Source organism: Anabas testudineus, chromosome 5, assembly GCF_900324465.2.
Source record: "Anabas testudineus chromosome 5, fAnaTes1.2, whole genome shotgun sequence".
Lineage (NCBI taxonomy): Eukaryota > Metazoa > Chordata > Actinopteri > Anabantiformes > Anabantidae > Anabas > Anabas testudineus.
The window spans coordinates 3874271-3897409 of record NC_046614.1 but is presented as its reverse complement, the minus strand read 5'-3'; the positions used below and the strand labels follow the sequence as shown (position 1 = coordinate 3897409).

The 23139-nt window shown below is 37.9% G+C and overlaps 1 protein-coding gene across 3 annotated transcripts in view; it reads left to right on the top strand.

The window, feature by feature from the left end:
- The window catches only part of cadpsa (Ca2+-dependent activator protein for secretion a), a 174366-nt gene that overhangs the window by 10795 nt on the left and 140432 nt on the right, over nt 1–23139 (top strand). For all 3 annotated transcript variants that reach the window (XM_026344705.1, XM_026344706.1, XM_026344704.1), the window contains exons 2-3: nt 17258–17371; nt 19114–19446. In XM_026344705.1, the coding sequence (XP_026200490.1) occupies nt 17258–17371; nt 19114–19446 (447 nt within the window). The remainder of the gene's footprint in view (nt 1–17257; nt 17372–19113; nt 19447–23139) is intronic.

Here is a 23139-nt window from a genome sequence, read left to right as displayed (position 1 = left end):
TGCCTTAGACACAACCTGTCTTCTGATAATCATACTGCCCTTTCATCCATCAGCAAAAAGACCAGGCCCAATCCACACCTACACCAGGTTGGACTCACCTAACGACCCATTTTAGGCGATAAGAGGGGTTGGCAGAGGTGTGACTATTACATCCTTTACACACTCCCCTTACATTGTTTCACCTTCTTGTGGAGCGAAACCAATCCTGGAGTACAGATTTGTGGGCTCCAACCAAACATCTTTAGACTGAAGAAGCTACTTGGATGAGTAGCAAAAAAATTCAACCTAACAAGAAGGAAGTCCAGTTGCCATGACTCAACTTCCAGATAACTTCACCCGGAAGACTGAGAATCTTCACCAACATATCTGACCATCCATGTTAGTGCCTATATTCAATTCAATTCAATTCAATTTTATTTGTAGAGCGCTTTTTACAATTGACATTGTCACAAAGCAGCTTTACACAACCAAAGAACAGTACATGAACAGTGAATGTGTAAGAATCATAATAATCAGATTGTCCCTGATGAGCAAGCCGAGGGCGACAGTGGCAAGGAAAAACTCCCTGAGAAGGCAACAGGAAGAAACCTTGAGAGGAACCAGACTCAACAGGGAACCCATCCTCATATGGGTGATTATATGCTGTGTAGGCAGCAGGCAGTCCAGTATAACAGTTAATGTCTTTTAAGTTAATATGGAGTCCAGTTAGTTATTGCAGGCAGACTTGTTCCATTCCTTGACTATCGAGCGTTGAGTCGAGGCCTCCAAGAAACAGCTTCCGACGTCCGCCGAGACCAGGACCGACATCATAGTAGCTTGTGACCATCCAGTCTCCAAACGTATCCCATAGGGCAAACGGTGGATCCAGGCGACGAGATCTCCAGCCAGAAGTTGGGCATCAGGATGAGTCAGACAGGTCCAGAGGGCAAAGGGTGGAATGACGTGTAGCTCGACAGAGAGACAGGAAGAGGGAAAAGAGAGAGAGAGAGGGAAAATATAACTGCACACTCATATGCATTTGTGTGATCAAAATACAATGTCCCATTCCACTGTGATTTGCAATTAATGATTTTACACTGAGCTTGCTCATATGAGAAACACTGACTTATAGGTACAAATAATAAATTATTATTCAAACATTGCACATATGTTCACATAGCTTTTGGTTCAGTAATTCCTAACAATAGCCTAAACTGACTGATCTCAACTGCAGGAAAAAAAGAAGGTGGATGGAAAAAAACATTTTTATCATAAGTTTAAATAACTGCTACAAGAGCATGGAAACACAGGGCTCTTGAATAAAAAATATTCAGAAACACATGAGCATCATGGTTCAGACACAGTGCTACAATCAGTCAGTGTGTTACGAGGCCAAGTGGAGAGGTAGACAAAGAATAGAAATCTAATTTGACATTCTGTGTTTCAATCACACCCTAGAGCTCATAACACAAACACATTTGCCAGTCAGCTGGGAAGTGGGTGGTACAGCACTGGGCTTGAGATGCTGTAGGCAGAGAAGATATAAAACCGTGGTTGTTCCTTGTCTGAAAGCTTCTTTAAGTGTTCAAACCATTTTAGTAAAGACCCATAGTTTTATGTCTTTACACATGTATTGCAGGTTCAACTGCTTGAGTTATATTTCTTTAAATGATTCCAAACTTGCAACACAGAAACATTATCCACTAATAGTAAATTGATTTGCACACAGTTCCCTTTTTTGCACATTTATATTCACCCCACACCACCAACCAGCTAGTCACTAACTGTTTCTTTAAAAACAGCTGCTTGATGTGTCTTAGGAATGAGGTTTTAAGAGCTGTGAAACAAAACAATAAAACTGTGATCTCTAAAAGACTGTACCAAAAGAGGGTGAAAAGCTCTCCTGAGGGGTACTACAAGCTTCAGTTTTCACATTACACATTGATTTGTTTAGATAAAAATATTGACTAACACACCGTTTAAGCTAGGGAGAGATTTAAGGTGTTGTCTGAGCTTTCATTGATCTAATTAGTTGAATATTCAGAGAATGTAATTCTGCATAATGGTAACACTTAGAATGCTGTTCCACATGGCCCACCTGGTTGAGAACAATTTAATTTCCAAGACTAAAAACTGCATTCACATCACTGGAAATATCTTCATGATTCTTAAAGATTTCACATTTTTTAATAATGTACCAAGTTCATCCAGGGCTGCCGAGAATTATTTGAAATTGGGAGAGTAGTGTTTTTTTAAAAACATATATTTATTATATAATAAACTTTACCTTTAGAAAAACTAAATTCTAAAATACTGTAATCAACTCACTCATAAAACAGAGCCAGTGGTAAATGAATAATGCTAACAAAGTCAAATGTGCAAAGGAAGATGCGGAAGAGTTCTGTTTTTAGCAGTTTTTTAAAGATTGCAAGTGAGGTGGCTGAGCGTGCAGAGTTAGGCAGCTCATTCCACCACCGTGGGATCACTGAGCTGAAGAGTTTTCCTTGGTGTGGACTGTGTGGTGCTAGTACCACCAGACATTGTTCACCGGTTGAGTGGAGTGGACGGGAGGGGATGTAGACGTGAATGATTGAACTCAGATAAGATAGAGCTGTAGAGTTGACCACTCTGTAGGCAAGAGACAGAGCTTTGAACTTGATCCTTGCAGCCACAGGAAGCCAATGCCAAGATCTGAAGAGCTGAAATGAGGCATGCTGCTGCATTTTGGATCATCTGCAGGGGTTTGGTCGTGGATGCTGGTAACCCCATCTGCAGTGCATTGCAGTGGTCAAGACGCCTGTACAATGAGTTGGGTCGTGTACTCTGTCAGGTATGGTTTGATCTTTCTGATGTTGTGGAGGGCATACCTACACGACCTAGACACTGTGGCGATGTGTTCTGTGAAGGTCAGTTGATCATCAATGATGGCCCCCAGGTTTCTGGCTGTCTTACCGGGGACAATCACCGCAGATCCAATGTTAATGCTGATGTTGTGTTGAGTGGAAGGTCTGGCAGGGAGGTACAGCTGAACTGATGTCTGAGCTATTTTTCTTAGGTTTGGTGGATACAACTCATGCTGTCTGTTTTAGGCTTTTCTCTCTCTCTACTTACTCTTTGTCATTGGAGTGATGCAGTTTAATGGTAACAGGCCTGTTCTACTTTTCCTTGCAGAGGCTCTGTGCTGCTCTGTCGATCCCTCGCTTGCACTTATTTTCCAACTGTATATCTATCACCCACAGAAATATGACACTTTGTTTTTGTTAATCTATTACTGGTTTCCTCTACAACCATTACAGCCATTTAGTCTTTTCAGAGCAGTTTGGCTAATTTCTGCTTTAACATGGTGCTCATGGTGAAATTATCATTCAATAATATTTCAATTCTTAATTTCAATTCTAATAATATTTCAATTCTCAAAATTTCATGGTTAGGTTGTGGGAAAAGATTAAATAAAACACAAATATAAATGACAGCACATGTATAGTAGTTGTTTATAGTATGCAGGTTAGGGTACCAACTGGTAGAGGGAGATGGCTGCCAACTCTGATCCTGGTTGTGCTGGAGATTTCTTCTGCTAAACAGAGTTTTTCTCTTCATTGTGGTCTAGTGCTGCTCAAATGCGATTTGTTTGGGGTTTCTACATAATTCTAGGTGTACCATTATATTATGTAAGGTCTTAAGCCTTTCACTGTGGAGTGCCTTGAGATGACTTTTGTTGGGATTTGGTACTATATAAATAAACTGAACTGAATTAAAGCATAAGCATAAGCATGGTTATCAATGTGGAAAGGTCATTGTTACAGCACACACACAGGGCTTCTGTCTCTTGTGCAAAAGTCCTGCTCATTGTTATTGTCATTCACACCATAATGCATCTCTTACTTGCCTCCACCATGACACACCAGGCAATTTAAGTCTGATGCCATGGGAATGAGACCCGTCCTCTCCAAACTAAAGATTTTCTAGACTACAAAGATAAGACAAGAATTTGAAGACAATTCTTTCATGTTCAAACGTCTCAGAAATTCTCTAATGCTAATGCTAGTCATATAGATGCAGTAGAAGAATGATTTGAAAAATGGCCAGTGTACTAACATTATAAGTCCTTGGACAAGAAACGAAACAAGTAGCGTAATATGTACTGTCTGGCAGCTTTCCAACCACAATTTCCCTTAGGGCATCTGTAAAGTAGATCATCAAGATGATCTGTAATAGAGTAGTTCCCAAATCTTAGCTATGATGACTAAAATAACAAATATATAGTATAGCAAAAATGGTTCATTTCTTTGTGCATATAAAAATACTGCCTACAAAAACTGTGAAATTCTCATTTTGGTACCGGGTTACACTCAGTTTATCGAGTCAGTTGATTTATCAACTTAACACTAAGAAAATAAAGGAAAAGCAGCTCTTTCATGGCTTCCTCTCCCTGCACTGTCAAATAAATTAAAAAAGTCACTCCACAGTGAATAGTAAAAAGTGAATACATGGTTTTACAGTAACCAAGTTTCTAAAGTGCATTTTTCCCAAAATTTTCCCCAGTTACCCATGTTACCTATTTTCTCTGGGTAATGATGAAATCAGTTACTGACAGGTGTTAGCAAAGGAGTTGTTATGTGCATGTTTTCAAAAAAGGGTCAAGTATCACATGACTTGTATGACAAATTTTAAATGTATATACACGTCATCCTACTGATTATCTTATTAGAAATTTGGACAAAGAAGGAAACATTCCTGTGAGACATCTCTACCAGCTCGTACCAAACTCTACTTTTAAACCATTGTGGTGGCTTTTGCCCAAATCTATATGTACAGTATATCTGTTTCATTTAAGTATTCAATTCAATTCAGTTTTATTTGTATAGCACCAAATCAAAACATAGGTCATTTCAAGGCACACAACAGTGTAAGGTTTAGGACCTTACGCAGTATAATTGTATAAGAAATTATATAGAAAACCCAACAATCCCATTTGAGCAAGCATTCAGTGCAAGCAACACTGGAGAGGAAAAACCTCTTTAGAGGAAGAAACCTTAAGCATAACCAGGCATAACCAGACTCAGGGTGAGCGGCCATCAGCCTCGACTGTTTGGGGATGAGTGGAAAGAGGAGAGAGAAGAGAACAGCAGGCAACAAAAAACAACAACAAGCAGAAAAATATTGGGCAGGTCGGTAGGGCCAGTAGCTGGATTCTGGAGACATACAGGTCCAAAGTCGAGGATACCAGCAGAAAAGTACAGAGAGAGAGAGAATCAGAGAGGAGAAAGCACAACTATGGGAGAAAGAAGTCAATGACATGCAGTGGTAGCATTTGAATGGATAGAAGAGAGGAGAGACGAGGTCCCTGACCAGAGTAACCTGTAGCAGCATAACTAAGAGATGGTTGAGTCACCCGAGCCATCTCTATCTATATACTTTTTAAAAAAGGTAATTTTAAGTCTAGTCTTAAATGTAGAGATGGTATCTGCCTCCCGGACTTGAACTGGTAGCTGGTTCTACAAGAGATGAGCTTGATAGCTAAAGGCGCTGCCCTTCGTTCTACATTTGGAAACTCTAGGAACCACAAGTAAACATGCACTATGAGAACTGAGAGTTCTGCTGCTCTTTATGATGGATCTTGATTATTAAGTGCTTTATATGTGAGGAGAAGAATTTTAAACAATTAAATATGGAACTATGAGGTCTGTGAAAAGAAGAATTTTAAATTCTATTTTGGATTTTGTAGGGAGCCAATGGAGAAAAGCTACCGTAAGAGAAATGTGATCTCTCTTGCTAATTCCAGTCAGAACTCTGGTTGCAGAATTTTGGATTGACTGGAGGCTTTTTAAGCAGCTATTGGGACATCCGATCAGTAATGAATTACAGGTCTGGAAGTAACAAATGCATGGACTAGTTTTTTCAGCATCACTTTGGGACAGGATGTCTAAGTTTAGTTTCATAAAGCAAAGGAGATATCCTGGTCAAAGATAAGAGATTTCTCACAGTGTCACTTCAGGCCAATGTTAAGGGTCTAGCATCTAGGGTGTGTAAGAATGTGATTAGACATAGTGTCTCTAAGATTTTTAAGACCACACAAAATAACCTCCATCTTGTCTGAATTTAGGAGAAGGAAGTTAGAGGACATCCAGGCCTTTATATCTTTTAAGCATCCATGAAGTTTGATTAATTGATTCATTTCTTCTGGTTTCATAGATAAATATAGCTGGGTATCATCTACATAGCAATGTTTCATTATAATATTGCCTAAGGAAGGCATCTGTAGAGTAAAAAGAGTCGGACCAAGCACGGAACCCTGTGGAAGTCTGTGACTAACTTTTATGAGCATTGTAGACTGACCATTAGAGAGGTGCATGTCTGAGTATTACAGTGCTATCTTTAGAATCAGTTGAAATGAGAGCAAAAATGGTACACAATGAAGGGAGAGTGGCCATGAGCATCTGAGTGCAGACTTATTTCTTAAAGCCTTATTTCTCATGTGATTTCTCAAATCTACAAAGGTAATCTGGATTCATAATCTTCAAATCTACCATGTTCCAGTTTGAGTGAAATTCCAGTGACAGAGGTCATCTCATGAAGTCATACATGACTATATAAATACAGTATATATATATATACACATATACATCATCTTGTGGTGCTAAGTTGGAAGCACAGTTAATTACCTTTAGAGAAAGAGCCACAAGAGACTTTTTAATCATCTCATTTGTGTAAAGCACTCATTTAACAGAGTTTAAATGATAAAATACCAGGTTTTGGCAAAGAAACATGTGGAATAAAAAATATAATATTTTTGATTCCGCTGTATGAAATGTAATAGTTCAAAAAAATCCACGTGTTGAGTTGAAAGCAACTGTGACAACGCAAAACAATTTCCCTCTGGGATTAATACAGTTTTTTTAATAACTTTACTTAAATCTTGAATTGTACAATTGTGGAGCTTTAGGTGAGATTAGTAGAGACATTTGGTTTCTGCACTGAATGAACTCTTAGAGCTTTCAGAGCTGTCAATCATATCAGAACCCCCTTGATAACTCTTCAGGTCTTTTGTAGAACTCTTTTGTGACTTCAATCCAGTATCATCATGAACTGACAAGGGTATTGAAAAACCAGTCTTACAGTGTCAGAAGATCACTTTTGGCGTCCACTTACAGAGAGAACTTGTCATCTTTTTTTTTACAGTTTAAAGCAGTTTGAAGCTGTAGACAAGTGCAGTGATCAAGAGATGATAAAATATAGTTTTCTTTAAAACTGCACATATAAGTAATATCTTTACTATCACAGCTCTTTATATAATGATTGATTAATAAAAGAATCTAGTACTGAGACTGAATTTTTAAATATAAAGCTTTGACTAAAACTCCTTTTGAAAAGGATTACCCTTATGGGAAAAGATGGAAGATAATTTTCCTCTTTTATGCATCTGCAACAACAAATGTGCATTCTGTTGTAAAAGGGTGTCTACAAATATGATAATGTGTGAAGTGCTGTGAGGGCATAGTGTGGCCCAGAGGCAGAGCACGCCATAGCCAGCCACATTCTTATGTTGCCATAGCATTTGTCCTAGAAATGTTTTATTGTTACATAACAACATCTGAATGTCTTTATTGGTTTAAACAGTGCATACCTATTAGTGTACCAGTGTGACTGTAGTACTTGCCCTCACTTACTGTTTTTTAATTTGAAATATTTGGATAATTTTTGCAGCGGCATAGTTGATCTGTTTAGTTTAACATAATACCCAGCCTTATACTCATCCATGGTCAGCCACAGTCACTTTGATCAGATTATTATATTGAGTTCCTGGCTAGTGAACTCAATCCCTCCATCTAAATTTAACCCTTACCTCTGTCTAGTTGAGCTGAAAATGACAAAAAGAGAAAACCATAAAAACACACATTAAGCAATAAATATATTTTTTTACTGAACTTAAGCTGTAAGTAGACTTTGCTCTAACACAACATAATTTCTTTTTGTTTAGTATCAGTTCACCTGGCCACACAAAAGCCAGACACTTAAAGAAAGGAAAAGCTTTTTAAATTGTGTCATCCAAGCTTCATATTGCATTTGTGTGTGTTTGTGTTGTAGAAACATTTTAATACTGTCTGCATAATTCATGAGGACAACATGTAGTCTGCTGTTAACAGAGAGTTACCTTTTTACATGTGTTTCTCTCATGAAACTGTTTAACACTTACAGTTCTTTTTATGGATTTCAGAAGGGAGGGAGATTTTTTTCTGTTTGTAACTAAAGACATAGCAAATGGCAGTTGTAACGCTGCAGTTGGTTCTCGTCTCGAGGTGAATTCCACGCCGGAACATCCTATCTGACTCTCTAAGATAAAAGTCAGGTCTCACAAGGGAAAAGGCAAGTTTCACAAGAATCATTAAGTTAGATACTTTGAGTTTTGCCTCTGTTAGCTGCTGTGCTGCGGAGTGCATGCTCCCTTGTGCAAGACATAATTAACTACTGAGAAGTTTGTTGTGTGAGTGAGTGGATCAAATTCTGATGAGAATAAAAAGAGTCATTTCATAAGGTTTCACCTTTTTCTAGCTGCTTACATTGTATCAATTGGCAGAAACTTTTATCAAAAATGACTTACAAGTGAGAAACAAGGCAAAGGCAATGTAAGTGTAAGGAGGTGCCTAAGGACCCATACTAGACCACAGCTGGGATTTGAACCCAAGTCTCCCATGTTAAGGGTGGCAGTCTTTATGGGACAAATTAGCCAGTGTGCATCATGTGATCAACACAGTTGCAGTAATGTGGTATGACCACTTCTCCACACTCCACTACTTTAAAATCCAATGCTGGTACCTGCAGAGAAAGGGAGACAGACAGCAGGAAGAGACAAGACACAAAGTTAATGACATGCAATGGTGGCATTTGGATGGATAGAGGAGAGGAGAGGAGGTCAGAGTATCAAGGGAGATCCCCAGCAGACTAAAGTCGAGCAGCATAACTAAGAGATGGTTTAGAGTCACCTTAGCCAACTCTAACTATAAGCTTTAACAAAAGGACAATTTTAAACCTATCAACAGAAAACAATGCTCTACACCATGCATAAATTAACTAAACACACAAATTATACATACACAGTGGAAACGAAGAGATTTAATACACACAAAATACGAACTAAACACATGCTAACTAAATATACAAAGTCTCAAAAAAAAGCGCTATGCTAACAAACAAGAATGTAACATACTAACATGAAATCCAAAGCAGCTGAAGTTGTGTGAATACAACATCCCTATAGTCTCAGTAACAATGTATGGTGATGGACACTTTCTCCGTCATTCAGTGTAATCTGGGATTACTCTGCCATTTGATGTTATGTCATAACCAGGGAGCTCAATCATGTGCCCTGCTGCAGGATGGTGAACAGTGCAGTAATAACTATTTCAAGTGGTGTGCAATAAATGATTTACACAGGCCGACTGCTTCTTCACTTCTGGTGAAAATGGTAGTTAAATGACCCCATTTGAGATACTTTGAGCACCTTAACATAAATTTTGCATTGGTTGGTCTAGTTGGTTTTATTTCAGTGAGTGGCCTGAATCACTTTTCTGTAAAAGTCATGACATATTACTGGGTAAGTCATATCAATATTTTGGTAACAGCTTAACAATAAAACTCCAGTAGCACAAGGTTAAAGAGAGACATATGCATGACTTGCTAAACTTGCTACAGTTCTCCCTTTGATCCCTGTTCTGGTTTTGTTGGTTTTGTGCTTGTTTGTCACCTGCTTTCACTTACTCTCCTGCCACACCCATATATGAACTTCCCCTTCCTCCACTTGCCGGACTTATTGATTACAGATCTGTTTCACCTGTGTGTCCCTTTTGTTTATAAGCTCCCTCAGTCTTATGTTCACTGCTGGTTTGTTGCCTTCATACATGGTGTTCATTGCACTCTCACTCGTTAGTTTGTTTGTTTGCTGGATTTCTTTGGACTTCGTTTGTCGGCCTTGTGTCCCTGTTTTGAGTATTTTTCGTTGTTATTTTGTCTTATTTGCTTTGTATGTTTGTTTGTGTTTTGCCTGCCTTCCGCAGTGATTTTTGTTTGTTACTATGTATTTCTTATTTATGAGTTCGTTTGTGTTCCATTAGCGTTTGTGCCTTGTCTTGTTTTGTGATAGTTTGTTGGTTTATAGTTTGTATTTTTGTGCATTGATTAGTTGCTGCTTTGTATTTTTTAATTAGTTTATGAGTTTGTATTTTTGCCTGCGTTATTGCAGTGTTTTCAGTTGTTACTTTCTATGTCTGTTTATGGTTTTGTATTTTTTGTACCGTGTTGTTTCGGGTGTCTTTTTGATTTCACTTTGTTAGTGTTTGTCAGTTCCTCGTGTCCCCTGCCTTTTATTAATGAATAACCTTTTGGTTCATATTCATTGGTCCCATCCGTCTGTTTGTAACACAACTTACAGCAATCTTAGTAAGACATTACTCTCAAAGACAATATATTGTGTACAATAAATTATGAAACAATGTGAATGAGCAAATTCTATATTAATTATCATCAAATCAGTCTAAAACAGAGGCAGCCAACCTTGATCCTTGATGTTTTCCAACCATCCCTGACTGAAAACCCCTGATCCAGATGCATATTGTTAAACACGATAATAATAAATAAATAAATAATTTAAAAAAATCTATGAGAATTTGCTCTAATATTGTTAAATTATACAATTTATTATATAATTTATTAGTATATTTTCAGAAGCTGAGGTGAGCATATCTTGTGCTCACAGTCACTGATTATATTTTCTACAACAACATACATTTTTCATTTCATGAGGGTAAAAATTTGGTCCATGGTAAATCCAGTGCGAATCTACTGGCTGTTAACCAGTCATGTGATGCACATCATATGAAAGAAGCTGTAACATTTTCACTAACCCACTTTGTTTGCACAGTTGTAGTCCAGTGTTTAGATTGCTTAAAAATAAATGTTACACCAGCTGCCATTTTGGCACATGGTGCTAAAAGGGGTTGCAAAACTGATGCCTTCCTACCTGGTGAAAGGAAAGATCATTACACACAGTGATGCCTTGTTTTTCAATCAAGTCCATCTAAAAGTCTAACATATTGACAGTATGAAAATAGTCTTTATATTTTGTACAAAAGCAGGACAGTCTGTCTATAATTTAGCACTGTTATATTGAATCCTTGAATAAAATATACTCACTGTTTGGACAATCTTAGGCATTCAGCCAGAGCCAAAGCTAAGAGCTGGGACATGATGATTTAATAAGGGGACATAATCACAGAGCAGAACAGGAGAGCAAGTCTATGGAGACTGTGAAAGGCCCAGTGAAATGGAAACATGTGCAGCTGTCTCAGTAAAAACACAGCTCATGGAGTTAGTTAAATAATCCACAAAATCCTGCACTCACCTTTAACTAAGAATTACTTAGTTACTCTTTTGTTGCTCTTATTCTCCATACAAGCAATTAGTGCAACCTCGATACAAGCCCCAACAACCTTGGACCAATATTAAAAAAGGAAAACAGTACACGATATTTTTCTACATTGAATTTACAGTTTAGTTTGGCTTCTCGACCATGCAAGGGAATAAAATTGTGAATTTTGTCAAAGCATGGCTAAGCATTGTAACAACATTACATTGGAAGTTTGTCAAATAATAAAACTTTAAGTCATAACAACTTTATTCTTGATTTCTATTCTTTCTACTTTGCAGTACTTTCTCTACCCATTAACAGGTGTTTTGGAGTTTTAGATTCGATGGTGGGGATTTAACAACCAGTCAACCAGAGATTATAGGAGCTGGATCCCAGATTCAAAGATAGTGCCCAGTCTCAGTCATTCTGATTTAACTGCGTCATTTCAATGGCACATGAGCAAAATACTTTTCTAGCTTCCACACCATGTGACCTACACAAGTGCATGATGTACAGGAAGTACACAAACTGAAGTAATACTCAAATAACAGTACTTCCCGTGAAAAGCTCACAACTTTGCTGACAACACTTTACATGACACTGAACCATACCTCTCTGACACTTCCATTTGCTCTTACATCTTATATACTGCCTGGAGAAGATTAAGGCATGGATGTCAGAGAGTGTCCTTCAACTTAACAGCACTAAAATTGAAGCTCTTCTAGTTGGTACCCTGATTGCTCTTCCCCTATAAACTATAATTTTCTTTTTTGGCCACTCCGTCACTCTCTCCCAATCTATAAACAACTTGCGGGTCAAGTCTCTGCAACCCTCTCCAGTGAACAACCGCCAGACTCCAACCTAACCAAGGATGAGAGAATTGCCCTGACATGACTCAGCTAGTATGAAACTATTAACATCCTTCCTGTGGACAAAGGAAGATGCGCTGTCATTCTTAACGCTGCAGATGACCATGAAAAGATAATTTTGCTTATGGAGGACAAAATACATATAAGAAACTGAAAAGAAATCCCACCAGCAACTACAAAAAAGGTAATAGAGTGCCTGAAACACTTAAATTTAGATAGTGCCATTGACAGGGGAACCAAATACAGTTTGTATCCTGGGGAAGCCACTCCTTGCCTTTATGGAAGACACACAAAGAAGGAGCCCTTCTCAGACCCACAGTCAGCAGCATGAATTTACAACATTGCCAAATACCTGGCCACATGGACCACCGCCTCCACAACTCAGAGGATGTTACTGTAAAGGTCAGGGACCTGAAACTGGTTACTGATAAAACCATGGTATCCATTCATGTCACTTCCCTCTTCACCAGCATCCCCACTATGGATGCCTTAACATATGTGAAGAGAAGACTGGAAGAAGACAGCTCCCTCAGCACAAGAAGCAATCTCAGAACCAGATCTGTTTGCTCCTGGACCTGTGCCACCTATTTCATGTTCAGAGGTGACCTTTACAAACAGAGACATGGCTCTGCCATAGGTTCCCAAGTAGCAAACCTATATATGGAACTCCATCCCAGGGATGACACCTACCCACTGGAGGTGGAGGAGGTACAGGCTTTCACAGACCACATTAACTCAGTGGACACCAAAGACTACCGGTTGGTAGCTTTTAATAAGGCAGAACCTTACTTAAAAAAAAAACAAACAAAAAAAAGAACAATGGAACAGCCAGAGTACCAGGTCCAATGCAAAAACCTTGTCATCCCTTACATGGCTGGAGTTTCAGAGAAGTTGAAAAGGATTTTTTGAAAACACAACATAACTGTCTATGTTATGAACTAATGAGAATATATACAAACAACAAGAATTTTAGAGTGGAGGGAAAGGAAGTCCTAATACGGGTAAACAGGAAGTGGCTGGAGCGGGAGTGAGTGATTTAATTGAATACAGAGTCACCAATAGAGTGATTCCAAGACCGGACAAAATATAGATCAGGGGTCTCCAACCCGCGGGCTGCAAATGGCCCGCGGGACGATAATTTGTGGCCCCCGCCTTGATATGAAAGTTTAATGTTAGTGCGGCCCGCGAGTTTGATATGTATTACAGTGTTGGTGCGGAGCTGAACGAACCAACCAATCACTGTGGGGTATATGGGTCTCGGGGGCGGGACATTGGCCGGGCTTAATCCAATCAGAGAAACATTTCTCAATGAGTGACAGCAGCGTTGCCATGGAGAGTTTTCTGCCTGGCTAGCGGCCTCATTTCTATGAAGCTCACGCGGACGTTTGTCCCAGCGCGCTGCCTTCACAACACGTTCCCCCCGGCGGGACATTATAAGTCAAAGTGATGCGTTCGCGGCGGGCTCTGGAACACCCTGTCTGAGAACTTGAGGACATTTTCATGAATTTTTTTACAAATAAAATCATAACTATTAGAGAAAAATATTTATCAGATCCTCTTTGCATACGGATGGAGGGTATCATTTGTACAACAGCTTTAGATTAATTTGTAAGAAAACACTGGTACTTAGACTGCTTCCTTCCCATAGATCATTCTTAATTAATTTCAATTAATTTCAGTAATTAATTCATCTAAACCATCAGCATGTCCCTTAGACCCCCTCCCGACTACACTGTTCAAAGATGTACTACCTTTGATCAGCATGTCAATATTAGATCAGCTCAATCTATGCTCACAAATGGGCTACATACCACAGGCTTTTAAGGTTGCGGTAGTCAGACCCCTACTCAAAAAGCCTACTCTGGAATCAGGGGTTTTAGTAAATTATAGACCAATATCTGCCCTTTATCTCTAAAATTTTTGAAAAGGTCGTTTCTAAGAAATGATGTGACCACCTGCGCAGCAATAACTTGCTAACTTACTTAACTTACTAACAATCTTCTATTAGCATCAGACAATGAGAGATCTTTGACTTAGATCTTAGTGCTGCATTCAACACTAAAGATCACAACATTTTATTACACAGACTGGAATATGTAATTGGGATTAAAGAAACAGCACTAGGGTAGTTTAAATCGTATCTGTCAGAAAGATTCCAGTTTGTACATGTTAATGATGAGTCTTCCATACACAACAAAATTAGCTATGGAGTTCCACAGGGTCCTATGCTTGGATCAATTATTTTCACTCTATACATGTCCCCCTTAGACTGTGTTATATGATACCCAGCTATACTTATCTATGAAACCAGAAGAAATTAATCAATTAGTCAAACTTAAAGCATGTTTAAAAAACAAAGGCCTGGATGTCCTCCAATTTCCTTCTTTTAAATTCAGACAAGATGGAGATTATTTTGTTTGGTCCTAAAAATCCCAGAGACACTATGTCTAATCACATTCAATCAACAAATCTTGGAGTTATCTTTGACCAGGATATCTCCTTTACTTCATACATAAAAGAAATCTCTGGAACTGCCTTTTTTCACCTAAGATACATTGCTAAAATTAGGAGCATCCTGTCCCAAAGTGATGCTGAAAAACAAGTCCATGCATTTGTTACATCCAGACTGGACCATTGTTATTCATTATTTATAGGATGTCCCAATAACTACTTAAAAAGTCTCCAGTTAATCCAAAATGCTGCAGCCAGAGTTCTAACTGGAATTAGCAAAATAGATTATATTTCTCCTATGTTAGCTTCTCTCCATTAGCTCCCTGTAAAATTCAGAATTGAATTTAAAATTCTTCTCCTCACTTATAAAGCACTTAATAATCAGGCTCCATCTTATCTTAAAGACCTCATAGTACCATATTTTCCAAGCAGAACTCTCTGTTCTCAGACTGCAGGTTTACTTGTGGTTTCTAGAGTTTCCAAATGTATAATGGGAGGCAGAGCATTTAGCTATCAAGCTCCTCACCTGTGGAACCAGCTCCCAGTTCTGGTTCAGGAGACAGACATCCTGATCAATTTGTATTTTTTTATCTTCCCAAACACACCAGCACACCACATGTAAGTAATGTCATAGTTCACTTAAAAATATAAAAAAACTATAAAATTAGGTAAGCTTAATAGAGTTATGTTCAACTTACCTAACTCAGTTAAGTGTTATCACTTAACACTTAACTAAGGTCATTGTTTTCATTGTTTTGAATGTTTTCCATTCACTCAGTCCGATATTTGTCCTCCTTCTCTCTGCTGGTTCTGGCCTTGTCAGTGGTCTACTTAGAGTATCCACAGGCCTTATAAGCTGTCCTCAGGTGCCTGTCCTGCACATTGTTTTCTGTGCAATCTTTAATAACAGTAATTGATACTTTACTATTCCCTTGGGTTAATTCTTGTGGACGGGTCACTGCATTTTAGGTGCCAATTGTTCAGGGTTTAGTGTCTTGTCCATGGACACGTGTGACCAGGAATTTGGGAACCAGCAATCAAAGAACCAATGCTGGGATTTGTTGAGGAATACCTTACCAACTGAGCCACAATACTCACTATTTGGGGTATTAAGTTGACTGGGTATGATGTGGATTACAACTTCATACAGCATCATATTATTTTGGTCTGTATTTACATTTTGGCAATTCAGTATGCATGCAAAAAGTAAATTGAGCGTGTAATGTTCCAATCTGATCTCTTGTTTAACAATATTTAGTCATGCGTATTATTAATATACAGTAGCACACAGCTGGCTCTGCTGTTCATCTGAACAGTAAACCTTGACCCTCATTGAGGAATCTCTAATCTGATCCTGCTTCCTCTGCTGTAGTTGCCATGGTAACAGTTACCATGGCTGCAGATGAGAACTGGCCAATAGATGTGGAGTCTTTTATCAGGAAGGAAGGCTGTTATTGGTCATTATGATATAGTGCTACAGACTCTGTGAAAGAACGATTTATATATTGATGTGTTATATATTAGTATATAATCATGACTTGTAACTGGGGGGTGGGTGGTGGAGGACATAAAGGGATCTGGACAATAATGCCTGTGAGAAACCAATAAGTCAATTGACACTAAAGATGTGTAAATGGTTAGTCACTATGGATGCTGCACAGAGAACAGAGATTTAAAAATAAAAGCTCTAAACACAAAGCAGTGGTTATTTAAAATGTTACTTAAGTATGTCTACAAAACATACATAACAACAATAAAATTTAATGATCAGGTTCAGCCCATTTATTACAACTTTACGATATTTTTGTGCTAGCTTTTTATTGAACTAAACATACAGTTGGAAGCAACAATGCACTAACATGCTTAGCTGCAACATGTAAATGAACTCTTCAGTAATACTGAAACTGACTCACTTGTAATGTTGTCATGTCTGAAATTGCACTGTGGAGCAGCTGAACTAACCAAAACTTCTAACCTTACAAAAATACAACCATCTACAGAACTGTACACCTTCTATGAAAAGATTCGCTTCTTGGTGTCAAGCTGCACAGTAGCAGCCCTATTCCCAGCTCAATATTAGTGTTTAGAAATTGAATTTGGAAGTGTACTGAGTTTTCAAACATACTCATACTTGTCATCTTACGCTTATCGACAGTGAGTGCATCTTTGAACTGGTATTATTTTATTTAGTTTTGTGGGGGTTTCTTATTGAGAAGATGCTTTGCTGCCTCTGTTGTCTTAACCCCAAAACTTACAAAACTACAATAAAAGTTGTAGTAGTTCATACAGCAGCATATTAGAGTAGTAGTATATTGTTGTTACTGACTGCTCTCACCATAGCAGCTTTACTGAAGCCTGGCACTACAATCTGTTTCCCAGTTCATGTTGGCTCTGGATATGTTTTATATATGTCAGTATTGAATGTGCTAATAGGTTTATAGATAAATTATATTTATTCAATTTTCAAACCAATTTCAACATATTGTTTTAATTTTTGTGCAAATAATATTATCATGTATTTAATTTCTATATATATGTGTTTTGTTTGTTTTGTCAGATCAGTAAGCAGCAGCTGCAGACAGTCAAAGAACGTTTCCAGGCGTTCTTGAACGGAGAAACTCAGATTGTAGCTGATGAAGCCTTCATCAATGCAGTCCAGAGCTACTACGAGGTGAGTTTGTACTACCTAAACACTACCTTCAACACTAAAAACATAAAACATATGATTTAGCAATTGTGCATATCTATGAATCTGTGAATTTAGACTTGTTGGTGTGCTTATTTAAGTCTAAAGTACCTTTTGGAAGCTGTAAACTACCCTTCCTAGCAGAGCTACATCTCTTCATTTAATATGAATCTGCCTGAGCAGGGAGACTAATAAAAGGGTTAAATTAATTCAAACCTCAGTGGAGCTAGCTTGTCTTGGCTCTGATAAAGTGTGAGTGTCAATTTATTTGGGAGTTGTGAGCCATTTATGTTAATTGTTAACATCTATGCAATATGTGATCATACGTTAATATATACATTATCTAGTTGCAATTAACATTCCCTAAAAAAGACAAAACCATGTTTGCACTTTGTATAGACACTAGATAGACTAGATCAGACACACTGTTACCTAGCTACACAGTTTCCATTCATAAATGTACTGCGTCATTAGAAAAATATTATGTTGGACTATAATCTACCCACTGATTATGTCCCCTGAAAAAAACATCATTGCAGCTGTAGTTGAACTGCACAGAAACTTAGGAGACATAGTTGGTTACTTCACATGTTCAAAACTCAACACAGTTCACAAATCTGTCATAAAAATAATGTTATTATTTCTGTTGCATTGTTCATGTGTTTGCTAGAAGCTGTAGGGACAACTGTTGCAAAGTAGAACAGAACAGTGTGCCTATGTTAGTTTGGTGGAGCTGACACATTGACTGGTACATCCTTATCAGTTAATGTAGCAGCACAAGCAAGTCAAATGGGAGCAGTGTGATATTTAACAGATGAAGCTGGTGGCAAAGGTTATCCAATTCAGTTAAAACCTAAAGCGCTCAGCTTGGCTTTAGCTCCAGGCTAAAACTGATGAAGCCAGAGAGTGGGAGAGAAAGAGATGGGGGACAGACAGAATAGAAAGATCTAGGAAAAAAGGGACAAAGGGTCAGAAAGATCTCGGCAGTGACGATAGCAGGTGACAGATGAATTTATCAGCCATCAATCACAAGCTCATATGCAGTCTTTTAAACATCAGTTGGCTTTGTGATTAAAACCTAACATGCTTCCTCATTTCTCTTTTGGTTAAAATTAAAAATATTGTATGTGTCTCTGAGATTTCTCAGAGGAGGCAAATTGATTTTGATTTGTGCTTTTTTCCAGCAGTGAAAATTGCATTTTAAGAGAGTCTAGAAAGAGTGTCCCTGCGACTCTGTGATTAACAGACTGCAGTAATAATAATTTACAGTGGAAACACATAGTTCCTATATGTGTTTTATTTTATTTTATAAAATCCCATTCACCTCTTTAATTAGTGTTAAAGAAGCATCAGTAAAAGTGTAAAAAAATAACCTTGTACTATCAACAAATGTCTATTTTGGACATTACTCATGGTAAAATTTCTTGTCAAAGTCTTTTCTATTCTGCCTTTAAGAAAATCTTCTCTCTCCTTAATGATAGACGTTTGTTTACAATACAAATAGAGTCAGGACAGTCCCATAAACTGAATCTGCATAGACTGTTTATGTGACTGTTACTCATTGTGACTCATATAGCCATATAGCCAGAACTCACTACATTACTTATTACTTATTTAGTTTCTGTGGAAGTAGTAATAACTTGAATATTCCTAATCTGTAGCCTTAGCAGCACCCCTCTGATTAAGCTTTTGATCTGTCAATTCACAAATAAAACTACTCATTGCAGGTCTTCTTGAAAAGCGACCGCGTGTCCCGGATGGTGCAGAGCGGCGGCTGCTCAGCCAGTGACTCTCGGGAGGTTTTTAAGAAACACATAGAGAAGCGGGTGCGCAGCTTGCCTGAGATCGATGGCCTGAGCAAAGAGACAGTGCTGAGTTCCTGGATGGCCAAGTTTGACACCATCTATCGCGGTGAAGAAGATCCCAGGAAGCACCAGCAGAGAATGACAGCCAGTGCTGCCTCTGAGCTAATCCTCAGCAAAGATCAGCTCTATGAGATGTTTCAGCAGATACTGGGCATCAAGAAGTTTGAGCACCAACTGCTTTATAACGCCTGCCAGGTCAGTCTGTTATTATCAATTCAATTCAATTCAATTCAATTCAATTCAATTCAATTCAATTCAATTCAATTCAATTCAATTCAATTCAATTCAATTCAATTCAAGTGAGAAGCTACTCACTGCATGAGTTAGAGTTAAATAACTTTTTGTCCAGCTGAAACATAATCATCCATGCAGTAATTATCCAATGGGAGGCTCTTACCTATTACCTACTTTTTTGTTGGCGGCCAGTGTATATTTAAGTTGGAAACACAGTGAGGGACCATGAGACGTTTTTTTTTTTCTGTTGCCCTCAGAGTCATTCCTACAAAACTCCTGGAGTTGTGATAGGTTCTTCAGAGGAAGCCAGTTAGCTTTTTAACTTTTCATATTTTACCAAACATTGCAGAGAATTCCTTAAAATTTCAATTGTTACCTGAGAGAAGCATTCAGATACTAAAGACTCCTTATGAGCTGTATGGGGTTAATTCAGTAATTTTTATGTCTTGTTCATTTTTTTTTCAGGGCAACTTCTCCAAACTTAAAATTATTTTACAATAAAGGAAAGAAAATCAGGACAAGCAAAACATACATCACAGTGAAGAACTTTAATACCGATGGCTATACAGTGAGGCTATGGCCTATTCAATAAATACAGACTTCAACCTCTTTTGAGCCCTTGCTGTTCTTAGATGTCTGACAGACAGTGACTGCTAGACTCTAGCTGCTTTCAGACATGCACTGAAGCCCTGAAAATATCTAGACACTACATTGTGGCTGGTGTACTGGACCTTCATGTTCTTATGATTTGGAACTGTTAAGGTTTAGTTGCATTGTGGTATAAAAAAAACTTGTTTAGGTTTAGTTGAAACTTTGGCAAAACTAGGTGTATTAACATATTTGTAGTCCACAATAATATCTTAAATGTGGTAAGAATATGCAAACTGACTTTATCGTGTGTCACTCACTGAACATAACCGGATGGTAAAACACCTTGAGAGTCCACACATTCACTGCATTATGTACCCTAGTGTGTTACTATAGGTGTAGATGGTCACTAGACCAACAAGTTCATCTATCAAAGCTGGAGTTACAAATTAAAAACAAACTGTGCCAGGAGACAAAATACAGACACTGCTAGCCTCACAGTCTACTGTGTCGGCGGTTGTGGGTCAAGAGGTAGAGCATTTCTCTGCTGATCATAGGATCAGTGGTTCAATTCACAGCTCCTTCTGACACATGCCAAAGTGTCCTTGAGTTTCTGAGTCAGAGCTCCTGCCATTGGTGTATGTGAATGGGTGAATGAGAAGCAGTGTAAAAGGGCTTTGAGTGCCAGTTAGGTAGATGTGCATCATCCTCACTCACATGTAGCTGGTTTGGTTTTGAAAACACAAATGTTGCAGCAGCTAATGGCAAGTAATTTGCCAAATGTGAGCAAACCATGACTCAGAATCAGAAGAATATGTAAAGTTTTACAGGTCTGCAGGGATTAGCAAAATAAAATTACTAGCAAATGTTTGTGTCTTACAACAAGAACAGTGACAGATGGCAAGACATAAATGTTCAGTTTAAGTGCTTCAGTCATGGTTAAATAAATCAGATCTGTTTTCCTTAACCTTCTTGCTTTCATTAAAATCATTAATGATCTTTGAACTTTTCAGTCATCAGTTCATCTTTCAGCCCTGGCAGAATAAATAGAAACCATAAACGGATAATGTTGATGAGGAAAAAGAACTTAAACTTTAGAGTAATGTGCTATCAAAAGGAGATGTGCATTGTGGCTTTGTCAGGTTTTGTAGACAAATAGGATCAAAAGAAGCAGAGAAGCTCAAGAGAGTAACAATAAGACAGACTTCTGTATATAAATGATCCACTAATAAAGTGCCAGAAGGTGCATCAATGGAAAATGTGCCAGATAGAAAATTTCTAGATAGAAGAGTTTTTAAAATATACAGAGTGTAATGGTAATAACCAGGCAAAGAGCGGGGCTGTAAAGGTAGATTGATGTGGTAATAATGGTACCCAGTTAGGGGCAGCTTCTCTCAGCTCAGTCCATCCCTGGAGAGACTATCCTTTATCCTTTTATTTTTCTATTCCCTTTACTGTTTCATTTCAACATTGCCAGAGGGAGGCTTTGCAAAACAACAGTATGTCCACTTAAAGCCAACTAAATCTAAACACATATTTTACTCACAGTTTTCACCCTGTGCCCAGGCTATGTCTCTATTTTTTTCACAACTAAAACAGCTTTCTGAAAACTGAAGAAAAACCACCAATGCTACAAATGACTGAGATCAAGACACTTTCTATTTTTGGATGGTATATTATACATTTAGTCTCAAATAAGGATGGAGTCAGTAGCATTACTGAGTAAGTTCTGAATCCACTAATTGAATCAGGAAAATTAAGTATTTTATTTCTTTTTTTATTTGGTGCAATTTGTTGGAATTGGTTTTGTTTGTCAGTGTAGTAAGAAAACAAATGTGCAACAAAAGATATAACTTAATGTTGAAGAATTTAGATCTTATACATAATATACAGATTTAACATTTATACATGCTTGAAATATAATTATTGTGACAGAAAAAAACTGTGAAGATTTTGTAGCCATAAGCTGAAAAATCTGTGGGAGTAAAAAGAAAAGAAAAAGAAAAAGATTAGATAACATAATCAATGGATTCTTTTATGGGTGAATACTCAACACTGACCAGTTTATCTGAGCTTTCAAATTAGAAGCCATTAAATACTGAGTCTGTAGAACTTTATACCCATACAAGCTCTGCCACATGTTCTACTTACAGTATAATGTCCAGTTTTAAGAGACTATATGTTGGTTATTGAGGTCATAGTGAGCATTAGTGTCGGCCATATTGGTCTGAATTATACTGAAATTGACTATATTTTCTTATTCTAACATTATGCCCTCTTATATATGCTAAGACATTAACTGTTACACTGGACTGCTTACTGTCTAACACAACATGTAATCAGCCATATGTGGATGGGTTCCCTGTTGACTCTGGTTCCTCTCAAGGTTTCTTCCTGTTGCCTTCTCAGGGTGTTTTTCCTTGCCACCGTCACCCTCCGCTTGCTCATCAGGGAGAATCAGGGACAATCAGATTATTATAATTCATACACATTCACTGTTTGTGTACTGTTCTTTGGTTGTGTAAAGCTGCTTTGAAGCAATGTCAATTGTAAAAAGCGCTATACAAATAAAATTGAAGTTAATTATATTTGTGAATAGGCTGCACAAAACATTTAAAAACACAGTAAGTCACCAATGAAAAAGTTGTTGTTGGTGATCTTCAAAGAAATGCCACTGAGTGTCTTAACTTTTTCTTTTCATGTCACAGTGCTGCTAGGAAAATGTTTTGCTTACTGGTGAAACTCTGGTTGAATTGTTGGGAAGAACATATATACAAAACACTGTATAACATTAAAACCCTTGGTTTTCCAGTGCTGGAATAAGGTTGCAGAAGGCATCACAGTTAGAGGGTTTGCTGCCTAAGTGCACGGACACTAAAATGAAGTTTACTGACATTTCCTACAGGATAATGTCAGGATGGCTGTCAGCAAGCTGAAGCTCTTTGTTTGCCCTTAACACTGAAGTAAATCTACCACATGAGACATGACAAGTTCCAATTGTTTTTGTGTTATTACCTTAAGCACACTGTGTCTATGTGTGACATATTATGATCACAATCTTAATAT